Genomic DNA, 16,236 nt, shown 5'->3' with positions numbered 1-16,236 from the left:
ATGCCAGCCTTGGAGCCTGGGAGGCAAAGGGATCAGGCCGCTGTCCTTGGGGTACTCCTCACTGCAGCTCTTGTTGGGTCCGTCCAGAGTAAGTGAGGGAATCTGTCGGGATAGACTGGGATCTCTGGAAGGAAAACCTCCTGGGCTTCACAAGGCTCACATCCTTCTCTCCTCTGCCTTTCCTTTAGCATCCTGAGATCGTTGTAAATGTTTGTGATTGGGATCCATCTCCCTTTGCCTTTTTCCCTTTCTCCCTTAAACAGCTGTGGAATTTCTCTGACTGAAAGTACAATGGTTGATATGGTGTGGGGAGAGGAATGGGTTCACCTGGGCCTTGTGACCGGCCTTTGAGGCTGCTGGATGAGGCGTGAGGAGCACACGGGGCCTCACAGGGCGATGCTCCTCCCCATCCCTGCCAGGCCCAGTCACAGGCTGTGTGTGTCTCCACTTTGCTTCTAGCTTTAAGGTATCTTAAGGCCACCAAAGTGTCCTCAGTGGGACCTTCAGAGTAAACCAGGCCCGAATTCCCACTGCTTTTCCTCCCGGTGTCTTTCTGAGGGTGTTTCTCTCGGCAGGTGCCTGTGAGGCTCCGCCACGCCTCACGTCTGCAGAGCTCAAAGAGCAATACCATGGCATCACCTCATTCTCTGAAGGTTCCACAGTGGAGTATGTCTGTCGGCCAGGCTACTCGAAGAACTTCATTGTCCGAAACAGCCTTGTCTGCACAAGGAGTGAGTGGCAAGGATCCAGGGAGATGTGTACACGTGAGTATGGTTTGGGGTGACGTTTGAGTTTGTCTCTTATTCACTTTTAGCTTATTCTGTTGGGGCAATATCCAAAGTGACCTCAAGGGATGGTGGGAGATGAGTGACCCAGCATGAAGCGCTGGTGGCATTCCTCTGAGCGCTAGCAACGGTGGCAAAACCTGACGTCTGCTTTGATGCTGGGTGTGTTTTGCTGCCTCCAAGGATGCTCTCAGGCACTTTGCAACTCTTGGGCCAAACAAAAAGCCAGAGGATCCTTTAGCCATGAAGAAACACTGATGCACTTGCCGGGGTTACCCCAAAATCCCCCTCAGACTGTGGGGGCTGAGTGTGGACTGCGATGCAGGTCTCAACAGCATCACAGATCATGGAGTAATTTGGGGTTGGAGGGGAAACCTGAGGTCTCTGGTCCACCCCCTTGCTCAGTATTGGAGGAGTCATCTTCTTTCCTGCTGCATTTTCCTGATTCTTTAAGAAACTGGAATAAGAACTAACTCCAGCCCCCTTGCCCCCCAGCCAAGACGTGCATCTACCCCGGAGAGCCGGCCAATGGCAGACTCAACCTAGCAGAGAAATTCTATTTTGGGACATCAGTGAACTTCACCTGCAACACCGGGTAAGCCAGGAGAACTCAGGGCACGGGGCCTCTTCTTCCCCAGTGATTTGCATGAAGTCTTTTCCCTCTGGATTAAAGCCTGTGCTGTCAGCAGTCTTACCAACCTAGGCAATTGCAGACCATGACTGAAATGTCTTTTAAGCCTTCAGAGCTTTGAGACTGACTCTTCTTAAGGTCACGCTTTGAGGCAGTTCTTCCCAAACTCAGGTTCATGCTCCTCACCCTTCTAAGCCATTTCCAGTGTTTCAGTATCTCTTTGAAGAAAAAGACATCAATACTGAATGCAGAGCTCCATGAGAGCTACAGCTGGCTGTTAAAGCAGATGTTTTTACTGAGAAACTAGGGGTGTCTATTTATTTTTTTAATTTTAAAAATGCTTTTGTCAAAAGTCAGTGTGTAGTTGGAAACAGTGATGGTCTGATCAGCTGTGATTGTGATAAGAAGTCAAAGCCACCCTGATGGTTGATATTATAGGTAATTATTTAATTAATAAATAAATTTTAGTGGCTTAAAATTGCCCCAGGGGAGCTTTCAGTCAGATATCAGGAAGAATTTCTTCCCTGAAAGGGTTGTTGGGAACTGGAACAGGCTGCCCAGGGAGGTGGTGGGGTCACCATCCCTGGGGGGGTTTAAAAGGCGTGTGGATGAAGTGCTTAAGGACATGATCTAGAGGTGGCCAGGCAGGGTTAGGCTGTGGTTGGACTCGATGCTCTAAAGGGTCTCTTCCAACCCTGGTGATTCTGTGGGTCTATGAATACACCAAGACTGAGTTTGTCCAGTAATTCCCTCTCCCCTGTTTCCCACAGGTACAGGCTGGTTGGAAGCCCCGAAATTCAGTGTGTGTTTAAAAATGGGGCTGTTACATGGGACAAAGAGGTTCCCATCTGCGAGCGTAAGTGCCATTAATTGAGCTACTGCCTAACTGTTACTGGGGGTGGATAGCACAGCAGTCAGGTTGCCCTGCTGATAGTTTTGGCAGTTTGGTGCTTGGTGGAGCCTGGAAAGACTTTTTTTTTTCTTGGTGTTTTTCTTCCTGCATCCATTATTCACTGCTTGGGTGTATGTTAAGTCTGTACCATCCAACACTGGTACATCCCAAAGCCCCTGGGTGCTGGGTCAGAGCTCTGCTGCCTGTGGGCTGGTGCCTGGCTGGTGCTGTCCAACTCCCTGGAGACCTGCCCATCATTTCTGACCCTTCTGGCACCTTGTGTTTCACCATTTTTTTTTTCCTTACCAGACTTTTGTTTTAAAGCTAATGAAGTTCTTTCTCTCTTGTTCCTCCCTCCCTCCACTGATTTCTCTCCCCTCCCCAGCAATACCATGTCTACCCCCTCCATCAATAGCCAACGGAGAGCACAACGGGGGTGACAAAGACCTCTTTGAGTACGGAGCATCTGTCACTTACTGGTGCCACACGGTTAAAAGGGGAGAGAGACCTTTCTCACTGGTGGGAGATGCCTCTATTTTCTGCACCACCAAGGATAATGTAAACGGTATCTGGAGCAAGCCAGCCCCAGAGTGCAAAGGTGAGCTGCTCCTGTGCACGGAGTGAGGTGCAACCTCCCCGGGACACCAGCCACAGCCCCTTCTCCACAGCCTACTTGCCCAGTCTCCTAAAGCTGTGTTCTTCCTTGGAGCCATCTCTCTTAACTCCTCCTTGTTGCTGGAATCGCCTCTTGCAGATGAGACCCTCTGAGTTTGGTAGCAGCATCAGGAATTAGGATCTCCAGTTGCAAGGACCATGTCACCAAGGGGACACAGAGTGGGGTTTTATTAGTGCTTGCAGACCAGACTGTACCAGCACTTTGGGGGCTGTGTGTAGAACTCAGGAGCCTCCCATGACATTTGCTGCATTTCCCTCTCTCTCTGCTGCCTTTTTACATGTTGCCTTAGTAAAAAGTGTGAAATAAACCCACGCTTTAGCATGGAGTAAGGAGCTAAAACCCACCACGTCAGCCTGCTGCCTTGTCACGTCTATTTTCAGCCAGTTTGGTGAACACATCTTACGCTACGAGAATGTTTTTAACGCCCCATCCCTCCCCCCCCCCACCTTGAGCTGCTCATTTCCTAAGAGGTGCCTTTTCCCTGATGCAGTGGTTAACTGTGAGCATCCCAGCGTGGAGAACGGGAGGCTGCTGAGCGGGTACCGCTCTGAGTACGCCTACAGAGACACCGTCCTGTTCGACTGTAACTTCCGCTACACCATGAACGGCAGCGAAGCGTCCACGTGCAGAGCAGACGGCTCTTGGGACCCTCCGCTGCCACGCTGCCAGCTCAGTGAGTGTGGCCTTTGCTTCGGTGACGTCCTTGCCCATCTCAGAACGGGTTGGGTGCTGAAAGCCATGGCTCTGAGGTTTAACTTTGGGGTTTTTCTTCTTCTTTTCTGATCTCTCTGTAGCACTAAGGTGGCTGTAGGAAATCATGGCTTGGGGCCATAAGGGATGAAAGCCTTGTCCTGTTCAAGCTGGGACAAGTGGAATTCAAAGGGACTAAATGAACCTTTCTATACTTAACTCTTTTAAAGGTTGTTGGTAGAGCCTATAGACAGTATAAACTTTATTAGAAATTACATCTCATTATAACAGTGATAATTACCATGCAATCCAAAATTATTCATACATTTTCACCTGTCTTCTTTGCATTCACTCTTCAGCATTGCTGGACTCAGACCATTAACTGCCACTCAGAACGATGCTGGCCCGGGATCTTCCCCCAAAACTCCCCCTGTCACTTTACACACCATCACGGGCTGTGCTGAACTCTCACCAACCACCTCCCCAAATTGCTCTTCCCTTCCCAGGTAGCTGTGGTGACCCTCCAGATGTGCTTTATGCTGTTAAAACAAAACTCGCTGGCAATTTGTTTCCCGTGGGCACTACGGTTACCTACGAGTGCAGGGAGGGCCACCAGTTCAGCCACGGGGAGAACACGCAGTACGTTCAGTGTCTGCCGGATTTCACCTGGTCCAAAACTCCACCAGCTTGTGAAAGTAAGTGTGTTATTGTTATTACTGAGTGACAAAACTGCCCGTAGGCTGCTGCTGTGCTGGTCACGGGGTGGGGGTGAGAGCAGGGGATGCTCCGAGTGCCCAGCTGGGCATGTCTCTGGTCCTCGCTGTGACTCTCCATCTTTGATTTATTTCCCCAGCCCCAGGGGGGTTCTCTGCTTTCTTTACCAGCTGCTCTTCCCAGTCCCTTAAACCTGTGGAAAAAGTCACTGAGGTGCCAAAGGTGCCTTGCCCCATCCAAGGGGAGTTTGCAGCTAGAGAGCCTCTCACAAATAACCCCCCCAGGAGCACCCGGGGATGGTGTTGGGGCAGATTTAGTGCTATGGTGTGTCTTTGTCTTACACAGCATGCATCCTCCCGTTTACAATGAGTCTGCTGCCATCCAGGTGGCTTTCCTGTGGTTTCACACTTGCTTGTGTTTGGTGTTTCTCAGGAATTCGTTGCCCAACTCCAGACATCAGGAATGGAAGGCCCATAGGAGTGTGGGGAAGTAGAGGCAGTTACATGTATGGAGACACACTGGAAATCACATGTAACTATGGCTATGCTTTCAGAGGTCACAGTGACAAGGTGTTCAGGCTTCATTGTTCAAGCGATGGTAGGTGGGATCCAGCAGTACCGGAGTGCACTCAAGGTAGGTGAGCGCTGCTGAAGCATGTTGACTTGGTGCCTACTCATTTTTGACTCCAAAATGTTTGGGTTACTCTGTACAGAGGGTAGCTGTCTGCTGACCTTGGCAGAAAAATCTCCATGTGACCTTAGATGATGGTGGTAGGAGCCAGGGAGGATTTTTCTCCTCCTGCGTTGATTTAGAAGAAACAGGCAGTGAAAAGTCCAGATGGATCATTCTGTTGCCTGGGGATTTCTGTGGAAAAATACAGGGTTTTGGCAGGAGGCTGGGCTAGTGTCTGGCCAAGTGGGAGGGGAAGGCAGCTTTTGGAGGCTTAGGAGGTTCCTAAGAAGCCTGGAAGACCCCATCTGTAAGGGGGTCTGTGTTTGTGCTTTGGACAACAGCTGGTGAGCAGGTGTGAGGCTCAGGAGCAGAGGGTGTTCTCAGCACATTTCCCCTCTCAGATGAGAACGCAGTGGCCCAAACAAGTGACAGTGCAGAAACTAGCCCAGCTGGCAGTGGGGAACCACGGCCATATCAGCAAGCTGCTGGAAGCGCTCCGAGCTCAGATGCTCAGGAAAGCCTTGCCAGGAGGAAAGGGTCTGCTCCAGCTCCCAGCACCGGATGGATCCATGTGCTGACCCTAATGTGCTCAGCAGGATCGTCAGTGCTGCTTGTTGGGAAAGCTGGGGCTGTGGTCCCTACGTGGTGCTGGGGGGCTCGGTCAGACACACACCCAGCTCTGCAGCGCACACCTTTCCCAGCAGCCTCTGACAAATCTGACCATAGAAGCAGAAGCTCCTTTGGAGTTACAAAGGAAGCGTTGAGACCTGGACCTTGGGTGATAGTCACCTTTTCTCTCAGGGTTCAGGTGTTCTTGCTAACTGCCTTCTCCACCAAAAGCATCTTCACTGGCCTTTGTTCTGAGAATACTTGACACCCTTTATTTTCCGTTGCTTCCAGAGGTCCGCTGCCCAAGGCCAGATACCACCAACATAAGGGTAATTGATAACAGCAAAAATGACTACACACCTGGGACCCAACTGCAGCTGGGGTGCAATTCAGGCTACATCCTCAGGGGCCAGGAAAGGATCCGGTGTCAGGCCAGTGGGACCTGGTCTCCCCCGTTGCCGTTCTGTGATAAAGGTGTGTGAGTAACGTGGGGAGAAGACATCACACCTGTGGGTGTCTGGGAACAGCTCAGTAGGTGACCTGTCTTCAGTGTTGGCTTCTGGGGAACAGGATGCTGGTTGCCAGCTCATGGGCTGGAAGTGTTGAGGTGTCTTCTCGCTGGAGGTGGGCGAGAAGCGGGACCCTGGAGCTGGTGGAAGGGACAAGAAGACAGCAGGTTCCTGCGACTTCGCTGTGCTACAGACACGGGTTTAGCTCTTGTACTGGTTTCCCAGAAGCGATTTTGATTCCCACCCAAGCGGGATACTCGTGTGTTTCTTTTCTGATCCATTCCCTGTGTCCCACAGCCTGTGAGAGCCCTCCGCAGATCTCCAACGGGCAGCACTCCGGCGCGGGACGGGAGCACTTTCCCTACGGAGCCGAGGTGACGTACAGCTGTGCTGAGGGTCTGTCCCTCATCGGGGATGAATCCATCTACTGCACCTCCGACGACGGGGTCACCATGGCATGGAGCGGCCCTGCCCCGGAGTGCAGGGGTGAGTCGTTCCGGCCATGGGGGCTCAGGCTGAAGCCAGGACCCGGGTGTCACGTTAGGGCTGAGCCCCAGCCCCGTTACCCACCCTGGTGTGGGAGCCCCAGACCCAGAGTGGTTTAGTGACTGTGCAGCTCCTCTGGTCCCTGTACAAAGGGCTTGGCTCCGCAAGCCATGCGGTGCTGTGGGGACTGGTGGGGTGTCCTTGGGGGTGCTGCAGGCAGCTGAGGGGCAGTTCTTGTGTCTGGGCGTGAAACTGATGCAGGGAGCATTGGGAAGAGCGGCTCTGCCCTGGTTCCCCCGTTGTCCCTGGGGAAGCGCAGCAGCCAAACCCACCACTCCCATCCCCGCTCTCTTCCCGCAGTGGTTCGGTGCCCCAAGCCCACAGTGGAGAGCGGGAGGATGACTCCACAGAGGTTCACCTTTCCCTACGGGGCGACTGTGCAGTTCTCCTGTGATGAAGGCTTCATGCTGCGTGGTGATGCTGAGAGCCAGTGTGGGGCCGACAGCAGCTGGCATCCCCCCCTGCCCACCTGCCAGCCAGGTGGGTACCAGAGCCTAGCAGATGCCCTGCAGCTGCTTTGCACAGGCCAGGGGTTGCTGTTCCTCTGAGCCACCAGCACCAGGTGGCATTTCCAGGGTGTTTTCTCTTCCATCTCCCCCCAATAACCTTATTTTTTTGCGTGCATTTTCCTTTCAGTTCGGTGTTCCATACCCATGTTACTGGAGAATGTCATGATTTCCTCTAGTAGAACACAGTTCAATCTGAACGAAGTTCTGCCCTACTCCTGCAGAAATACTTTTGGACCATCTCAACTTCCAAAGAGTGTCTGCTCAGATAAAGGCACTTGGGTACCACCACCCTCCTGTGTAAGTACCATCCAACCCCAGATTTTGTTTCTGGCTCTGTTTATGGCCTGGAATAGCACTGATCTGACTTCCTGGATAACTTGCTTAGTTATAATAGAGTTGGTGTGATTGAGGGGCTGTAGTTGGAGGGGGATGCTCAGCATGTAGTTTCCTGCAGCAGTTTCATACCCTTCTGTTTTGGTTCTTTTAAAGAAAAAGCCTGGCATATGTGAGAAGATCCTTCAAACCAAGGAGACTTTCCAGTGTGGAATTCCACTGGCAGAACTGAAAACTCTGCTGGAAGTCCAGAAACTGCACCTGGAGATCCAGAAACTTGAAAGGGATTTAAAACGCACAGCATACGGCTGACTCACCCTTGGTCTCACAAGAACCATCCTCTTTGTGCGTTGAATAATCACGCTGGCTGAGGATTATTTTTATTTTATGACTTCATAATTCATATTAACACTTAAGTAGCCAGAAGAAAAATTACCAATCAGGCAAGGAACAGATTCAGTCATACAGGGGAGTCAGAAATTGGGGACTTCTGACTTCAGTTAGAGCTCGCTGGGTTAGGTTTTTTACATCACTTCACACTTTTTAAAGCTTTGCACTTAGTTATGTTTATTATCCTGAGAAGTGTGCGCTTAGGAAGGGGCTGAGTGGAAGGTAAATGTATGTGGGAGCCAAGCAGCCATGGTAGAGGCAGGGGGCTACAGGGTTGGAGCCACCATCCAGCACCCACCCCACAACAGCTGCACCTCTTCAGCTGCAGCCGGGTACAGCCTGATGCTACTCTGTAGATATGCTGCATTCATTATCGTGAACAAGCTCTTAGCTGCCTAATTAGCTGTGACCTTCAGAGCAGGCACAATGAAGAAAACTTCGAAGCCAAACAAAACCCCACTGGGTTTTCTTCCCAAGCAGGACAGGGGTGTCTGAGGTCACTGCGGTGCCACTCGCCGCCTCTCTGCCTGTGCACTGGCAGCAGCTGTGGGAAATGGAAGTGTTTTAAAACCAAGTAAAGAAATAAAAAAGGGACAGAAGTGGCCAAGCTGTTTCTGCAGCGTCCAGCACGGGCAGCACTCTGTTAGCATCACAGTGGTACTCCTCACTGCGGGATGGTAATAAAGCTGCGATTGTAACGACAGCCGTGTCTGCCTCTTGGTAACTCTGGGAAGGACAGATGTGCCCTGAGAATCGTTTCTTGGTTAGGGAGAGGGGCTCTTCTTGCCCCAGAGCAGTGCAGAGGGGTGTCTGTGCGGCAGCCTGTCCCTGAGGTGAAGAAGCAAAGTGAACGGCAGCACTGCCTGTGGCACCCATCAACAGCACCCATCAGCAGCCCCTTGCGCGTCAGAGCCGAGGCCAGGATGCTGCAGAGTGGGGCTGGCTGTAACACAGCTTCATTCCCGCTGTCCCCACCGAGGAAGAAGGCAGAGCAGCGTCCCCTCACGTCTTTGCTGGAGAGCTCAGGGTGGGCAGCCCTTGGCTTGGGAAGGTCAGAAGAGCTGGGGGAGTGGCAGCATCGCTGTAGGTCCTCTGGCCTGTCCCCAACTTCCCACATCTGCTTCCCCTTCCCTGGGGTGCTGCAGCAGGCTCTCAGCAGGGAGAGGCTCTTGCCCTCCTGTGCCGCTGGGCTGGCAGCTCCAGCACCATGCTGGTGTTTCTCTGCTGGCCGGGGCAGCGGCTGGTGGTGGTGATGTGGCTGGTGGTGGTGATACTGGTGCTGCAGCAGGCCTGGTGTCTTGGTGAGTGTCACTCCCGTGCTTGTTTTCTTTGCTTCTGTGGCTGAGCTTTGCTTGCAGGTGGAGAAACTGAGTTAGAAGCCTGTGCCAACCTCTTTCTGTGCCTGATGTAAAGGTGACCTGAGCTCAGCAGCTGCTAATTGTCCATGTCTCCCCTTCTGCTGCACCTGGAGATACTTGCAAAGAGCCACCCAAACTTCCCAAAGCTTTGGAAAAGTCTTGTGTTGGGGTGCAGGTTCTTCTGGGACTGGTGTTCTGTGCAGCTGGCTCCAAGGCTGCGAGCTCGTCCCTGGGGCACCTGTCTGCAGAACTGCTCTGGGGTGCAACACCCTTGGACTCCACCAACCCTGCGGCAACTGAGGTTCCTGGGGCTGCAGGATGTGCGTATGGTCTGGGGCTCAAGATGCAGGGGGTGGTAAGAGGGGGAGACTCAGGCAACGGGTTTTACCCTTTATGGCTTTTACCATTTCAAAGGGTCGCAGGTGGCAGTTTGAGGAGCATCGGGAGCATGGCTGCTACTTCAGTACGGGGTCAGCCTGCGGATGACACGAAGGTGCCAGCTGGATGCTGTGCTGGCTGTCACAGGCTGGCCTCAGCGCAGGAGAAGTGCATGTTTGCTGACTAATGTTTCTAGGAAGGGGAACAACTCTCAGTTTCTGCCTGGAAATTGATAGTTCCTTTAAAAACTGGCTTTTTGAGGAACTTCCACGCTCTGTGCAGCAAACCCAGCGTCTCCCTGCAGAGGCAGCTGCTGCCCTCTGGCTGATGGCACCGCCTTGACACCCTTTTCCTTTTGCTTTCTTTTTCTTTTTTAATTTTTTCTTTTTTCTTCTATTCTTTCGTCTTTTTTCTTGTTTTCGTTTTTTCTTCTTCCCTTTTTATTTTTTTCCTTTTTTCTTTTTCCTTTTCTGTCCCCTTTTCCTTTTTTATTTATTTTTTTTTTTTAAATTTACCTCAACTCTCAGAAATTTGTTGTCCCGACCCAAACATACTTCCTAATACCCTTATCCCACTACCTAAGCTGGGGGTTTGGAAAGACACATACGAGTTTGGATACACTCTTTCTGAGGGTATCAGTATCAAAGGCAGCGTCACCAGCGCTGCCCTGACACGGTGCGGCTGTACCAGTGCCTGGGCTGCTGCTGCACCAGGGTGTGCAGAGGTCTGATGTTAATGGGGACACACTGCGTGCTGGTGACCTGTCAGCATCTATCGTAAGGCATGAGGAAACCCTGCTTACATCTGCTTGTTGTCTCTGTTATCAGCCCTAAGGTATTTCTAGTGGGAGGTACGGTATCCGGACAGGAAGCTTTCTGTTGGGCCATCAGTGATGTACGTGTGTGGTGGAAGTTACACAGTTGCTGGAGAGCCTCTTGTTTATTGTACGGCTGGAGATGGGGTGCCAGCACCCCAGAGTGTGCAGGGGACTCATACTGCAAGCTGCAGAGCTGGTAGGAAAGGGGAGAAACCCTGTCTGATCATGCACGATGGAAACACTGCGTGGTTGGAGTCCCGCTGCTGACTGCTCCTCAAGCATGCTTCTTATCCCCTCATCTCTCCGCCTTAATTGCTGCATTTGTTAAACCCATCGATTGCTTCATTCGGTAAGGATACCCCTGAAAAGCCCTGTTTGTTTGGTGGTTCCACAGAGGATCAGTGTCCTGTCCCAAACATCACACACGGACAGCTGAAGTCTGCCCAGAACTTCACCTTGGGCAGCACAGCCACACTGGAGTGCGACGCTGGCTACACCCCCGCGGGTGCCACCTTCGTGCGGTGCGGAGCCAGGGGCAGATGGCATCCACGGGTGCCCACCTGCGTGCCAGGTATGCACAGGTCCTTCTTCTCCTTACCTTGCCTCCCACCTGTAATTGCCTGCTTGTGTTTCACTAGAAGCATGCTCAGTGTCTGCAGGAAAGGAGTGGGAGGGTGGGAACTGCAGGGAGCTGCGGTGGTGTTTGCTGGCAGGTTTCCTCTCTGCTCTTTCATCAGCCCTGGGTGGGTAATGGGCAGGGCTGTCCTACCAATAAGATGCAAAAGGTCACAGAATCACAAGGTTGGAAAAGACCTTTAAAGATTGTCAAGTCCAACCATTCCCATCCTAAGCTAAACCATATCCCTCAGTACCTCATCTACCCTTGTTTTAAAGACAGGAATAAAGACTTGTTGTCAGAGTCACCACATCCTTTGGTGAACTTGTCACTGTTGGTTTTTCCATTTCCTTTCACCCCCCACCCCCAGTGATGCTCAGGCTCGCTGCTGCCCTGTGCTCCCTTCTGGGGTTTCTTCCCTTGCCCCCGGAGCAGGCTGGGTTCCCCCCAAGGCAGGGATCAGCTTCACCCCCAGTGGGTCTCTCCAGGTTCTGAGGGTCCATGTTGTCCCCTGCTCTGTCACCAGGTCGCTGTCCCTACCCTCCTGCCATCGACAACACGGACCGAAGCCCTTCACACGAGTTTCTAGTCGGGACGACCGTGACCTACTCCTGCAGACCCGGATACACTTTGCTCCCTGAAGTATCCCCAGTAGCTACTTGCCTTAAAAATTTCACGTGGTCCGTGGTGCCGAAGCTTTGCCAGAGTGAGTAACACCATTTCCTTCACTTTGCCATCAAAACATCCGCTTAATGATATAAATAAATCATTTTCAAAATACCCATTGGCACTGCTGTGCCGTAAGGGCTTTCCTGAGCTGTGGTTTGGCTTTCACTGACAGTAATCTCACTGTCCGAAGGGAAGAGCAGCTGAAAATAGCTGCAGCCCATGTCTGTTTGAGCTCAAACAACACGGCAGTGGTGCAGCTAGAAACACATCAGCCCTTTTCAGCTAACCACAGGGCTCAGATCAACATGCCTCCCAAGAGAAATGGTTGTGATTGCATCCTTTCCATCCCTGAGGGTGCTGGGCCTGGGTAGAGCCATCTGTCGGTGTTAGCAGGAGGTCCTGGCAGGTTCTCGGGGTCAGCAAACCACCCCCGTGGGAAAACACCCCAGTACGGGCTTCTCCTGCTCTCCTCTCCTGACTCAAATGATGGAAGCTCTTCTGATGCTGGTGTTCCTCAGAGATGCAGTGTTCCACCCCGGCTATTCCCCACGGGAGAGAGCTCAGCCCCAAGAAAGCTGAATACACCTTTGGGAACCAGGTGGAATTTCAGTGTGACCCTGGCTATGTGCTGAAGGGCAGCCAGAGGATCCAGTGCTGGTCTGATGGGACATGGAGGCCCCCCATGCCGTACTGTGACAAGGGTGAGTGGAGGGAGCATGGTGGGTGCTGGGAGCTGCATCCCTGCCGCGGGTAGGAGCAGTAGCGGGATGATGGCACAACCTGAGCATCGCTTCTCAAAGCAGGCAGTGTTAGGAGAAGGGGTCTGGGTCACAGCATTGAATGGCTTTAATGATTTCATTTTTCATCAAAGCTTTGATTAATAAAACGTGTTGATTAGTGGGACTTTCCTCACAGGACTGTTCAAGGGGTTCCTGATACTCCAATTCCCTGATGCTGTTCACCAGTTTGTCATGGAAAAGAGAAGGGGGCAAGGGAAGGCAGGCTGAAGGGGAGGGGATGGGGACACACGCTGCAGTGTGGGGGGCATGCTGTGCCGATGGGTTGGGGTGGTTAGCTGGGTCAGTCTGGGAACACTGGCAGAGTCAGGGATAAACCTGCAAGAAGTGAGAAGGACTGTGAGGAGAGCAACCCTAAGCCTGGACATCGAGATCTGGCTTCTCCTGTTCCTTCCCTGCACTTCTGTCTCCCAGCCTGAATGAAGGAAACGATACATTATTCCTTTCCCTGCTCCCTGCAGTCTGTGGCCCCCCTCCCAAACTGGCCCACGGGCAGCACTCCGGCTTGAGAATGGAGTCGTTCTCCTACGGCGTCGAAGTCAAGTACAGCTGTGCCGAGGGTCTGTCCCTCATTGGGGACGAATCCATCTACTGCACCTCCGACGACGGGGTCACCATGGCGTGGAGCAGCCCTGCCCCGGAGTGCAGGGGTGAGTCGTTCCGGCCGTGGGGGCTCAGGCTGAAGCCAGGACCCGGGTGTTATGATGGACTGAGCCCCAGCCCCGTTACCCACCCTGGTGTGGGAGCCCCAGATCCAGAGTGGTTTAGTGACCGCGCAGCTCCTCTGGTCCCTGTACAAAGGGCTTGGCACTGTGAGCTGGGTGGTGATGTGGGGACCAGTGGGGTGTCCTTGGGGCTGCTGCAGGCAGCTGAGGGGCAGTTCTTGTGTCTGGGCGTGAAACTGATGCAGGGAGCATTGGGAAGAGCGGCTCTGCCCTGGTTCCCCCATTGTCCCCGGGGAAGCGCAGCAGCCAAACCCACCACTCCCATCCCCGCTCTCTTCCCGCAGTGGTTCGGTGCCCCAAGCCCACAGTGGAGAGCGGGAGGATGACTCCACAGAGGTTCACCTTTCCCTACGGGGTGACTGTGCAGTTCTCCTGTGATGAAGGCTTCACGCTGCGTGGCGATGCCGAGAGCCGGTGCGGGGCCGATGGCAGCTGGCACCCTCCCCTGCCCACCTGCCAGCCAGGTGGGTACCAGAGCTGAGCAAGCCAGGGGCTCTGTGATGCTGTTGAGAGGTCAGGGTGCAGCACTGCACGGCTGTGTCTGTCCTCAGAGCCCCCCAAGTGCTTTTCCTCTCTGCAGAAGAATCCACATCCCCGGATCTGGCAGGTACTGGGTCCTGTCTGAATTTCTCTCATGAGCCCTGTGTGCTGAAGGGTCTGTGTTAGTCAGGAGACACATCGCTCCTGGCTTTCTCTTCAGTGCCCTGTCTTCCCACAAACATCCATCTGTCGGCTGTTGCGTGGGGACCCCCAAGTTAAGACACTTGTGTGACAACGTTCAGCCTCTCAGGGCTGTTCTGAGCTTCACCCTCCCACCTTGAAGGGCCTCAGGGAGAAACCTTGCTTTACCCCTTGGTTTCACAGCTCCATAGGTCTAAGCTCACCTGCACCAGCTTAGTTCTCACAAACACCTTGGAGTTTTCTCTCTATGTAACGAGGATGCTCTCACTGAGGTGCCTCCTGCTGTGGGTTTGCCTTTCAGTTCTCTGCCCACAACCTCAAGTGGCCAATGGAAGGCTGAAAAGCTCTTTGGATGGTGAACCAGGGTACCAAACCAATGCCACCGTGACTTTTGAGTGCCTTCATGGATACCACCTTTTAGATGGTGGAAACTTGTCTTCAGAAGACTCTTGGACAGCCACATGCTTGCCTGATGGCAACTGGACACCATTGCCCAAATGTGTAAGTACCATGGCCTGCCTCAACTCCTGGGGGAATGCTGCCAGGCTTCTGAGATGAAAAACAGCTGCTTCAACTCCTTAAAAGCTTTTTTAATTTTGCTTTATGGCACCAATGGGGAGTGCAGACTGTGTTGGGGCAGCACATGGTGAATGGGACAGAGGTTCAGGCTCAGAGCTGATGAGTGGGAGGGCTCTCCATCAGTGTAATCATTATATTTGGGGTTTGTTTTTTTTGGGTTCTTTTTTTAACAGAAGCCAGACACTGATGCTGATGTCTGTGGAGAGGTTCTTGACATTAAAACACTCTTTGAGTGTGGCATGCCTATGGCAGAAGTGAAAACTCTGCTGGAAATACAAAAGCTGTTCCTGGAGATTAAAAAGCTCAAGGTGGAACTGGAAAACTTGAACGTGTGAGTCCCACATTGCACGGCAGCGATCACCTTGCCTTTGGTGAGGATGGTTTGTGCAGTTAGTACCTGGAATGGCCCTTGGTGACTTTATGCTTGTGTGCTACAGCCAAAGAAATAACAACCCACATGTGGGAGAATGCTTTAACCATGCCAGAGGGGGTTTTACCCTTTCCCTTAAATCCCACAAGCTTGATTTCACATTGAACAGACACGTTGTTTCACAGTTTATTTTTAGGGAGCACAGTAAAAAAATTAAACTGAGCCTCTTTGAGTCACTGCAGAACCTGTGATAAAGGAGATAAGGAGAGCTGAAGTCCAGGGAAGTAAACTTCCAGCTGAAGTCAATGAGTCCTGCGGCTCCCTCTGAAGATGCTTCCGCTGTGCCCCGGCGGGTGGTTTGCGCACACGCCGCACCCTCTGCCCGCACTGAGCTCAGCCTGCAGCATCAGCCTTCCCTTATCCAGTAACAGCAACACCACGGGCACGTCAGCATGGGACTTCCTGTTAACTGACCTTGTGATCTCTGTGCGCCTGATTAAGGGCAGTGACGTGTGAGAAGTGCATTTGTAAAGGCTTCTGTTCACGCATCCCTGGGTGTCAAACAGGTGACAGGTTTCTGGCGCAGCACTGTACACATGTCTGGGGTTGGTGTCAGGTTCCCTGTCCCTATTCACAAAGAACAGATGTTGTGGGTTCAAGTGCAGAGAGCCAGGCAGTGGGGGCCTCTCCTGTAACGTAATAAACGACAAGCAGCTGCTGTGGCTCCGTGATGTGGCGACTCCTTCCCTCCGGGACCGCAGGGCCGTGCAGGTGTCACCGCGGGTGTCTGGTAATCTCACGTGCTGGGTGTGAATTGGGCAGGCTTCCAGCAGGGACCAAGGGTTGTTCTGAGCTCTCTCTCTCCCTCCCCGAATGGGTCCTGGGGGCACTGGGGAGGGCATTGGGCATGGCATGGTGCTGAGGGCTCTGTGCATCACTGCAGCGCGCTGCTGCCTGGGCTCGGTGGGCTTGGGGGGAGCACTCATCACCTGCATGAGCGATGTGCAGCACAGCATGTGTGTTTTAATGGGTTAATAGAGTTGTTTTTAACACTACTAGAGCCTAAAGCACCACACCCAGGGAATAGATGGTATCTCCCACCTTTACACAGAAAGATGCTTTGATAAGGCACCCCATGCTGCACCACATTCTGGTGAGGAGAGCTGCAACCAGAGGCACACAGACCATGTCTGTTCTCCCTGTGCTACTAGAAGAGCAGGGTTTGCACCTTTCTGGTGCAACACCTCACTCCCCTCAGCATTGGGCTCATCTGGGACTGCAAACAAAAGC

General features: G+C 52.7%; 1 protein-coding gene across 1 annotated transcript; it reads left to right on the top strand.

Annotated features, from left to right (window-relative positions):
• Positions 1–8,659, top strand: LOC311201506 (complement component receptor 1-like protein; the record flags this gene model as incomplete). Its single annotated transcript, XM_084275897.1, has 13 exons — positions 1–88; positions 576–764; positions 1,281–1,380; positions 2,187–2,272; positions 2,694–2,906; positions 3,475–3,657; positions 4,181–4,369; positions 4,821–5,021; positions 5,961–6,143; positions 6,476–6,664; positions 7,025–7,204; positions 7,361–7,530; positions 7,723–8,659. The coding sequence occupies 13 exons, from the start codon at positions 1–3 to the stop codon at positions 7,876–7,878; spliced, it is 2,127 nt and encodes a 708-aa protein (XP_084132023.1). The 3' UTR covers positions 7,879–8,659.
• Positions 8,660–16,236: the final 7,577 nt, after the last annotated feature.

The sequence above is a fragment of the Gallinula chloropus genome, assembly GCF_964237585.1.
Source record: "Gallinula chloropus genome assembly, chromosome: 27".
Taxonomy (NCBI): Eukaryota; Metazoa; Chordata; class Aves; order Gruiformes; family Rallidae; genus Gallinula; species Gallinula chloropus.
Note: the sequence above shows the minus strand (reverse complement) of the source record. Positions and strands in the feature narration are given on the sequence as shown.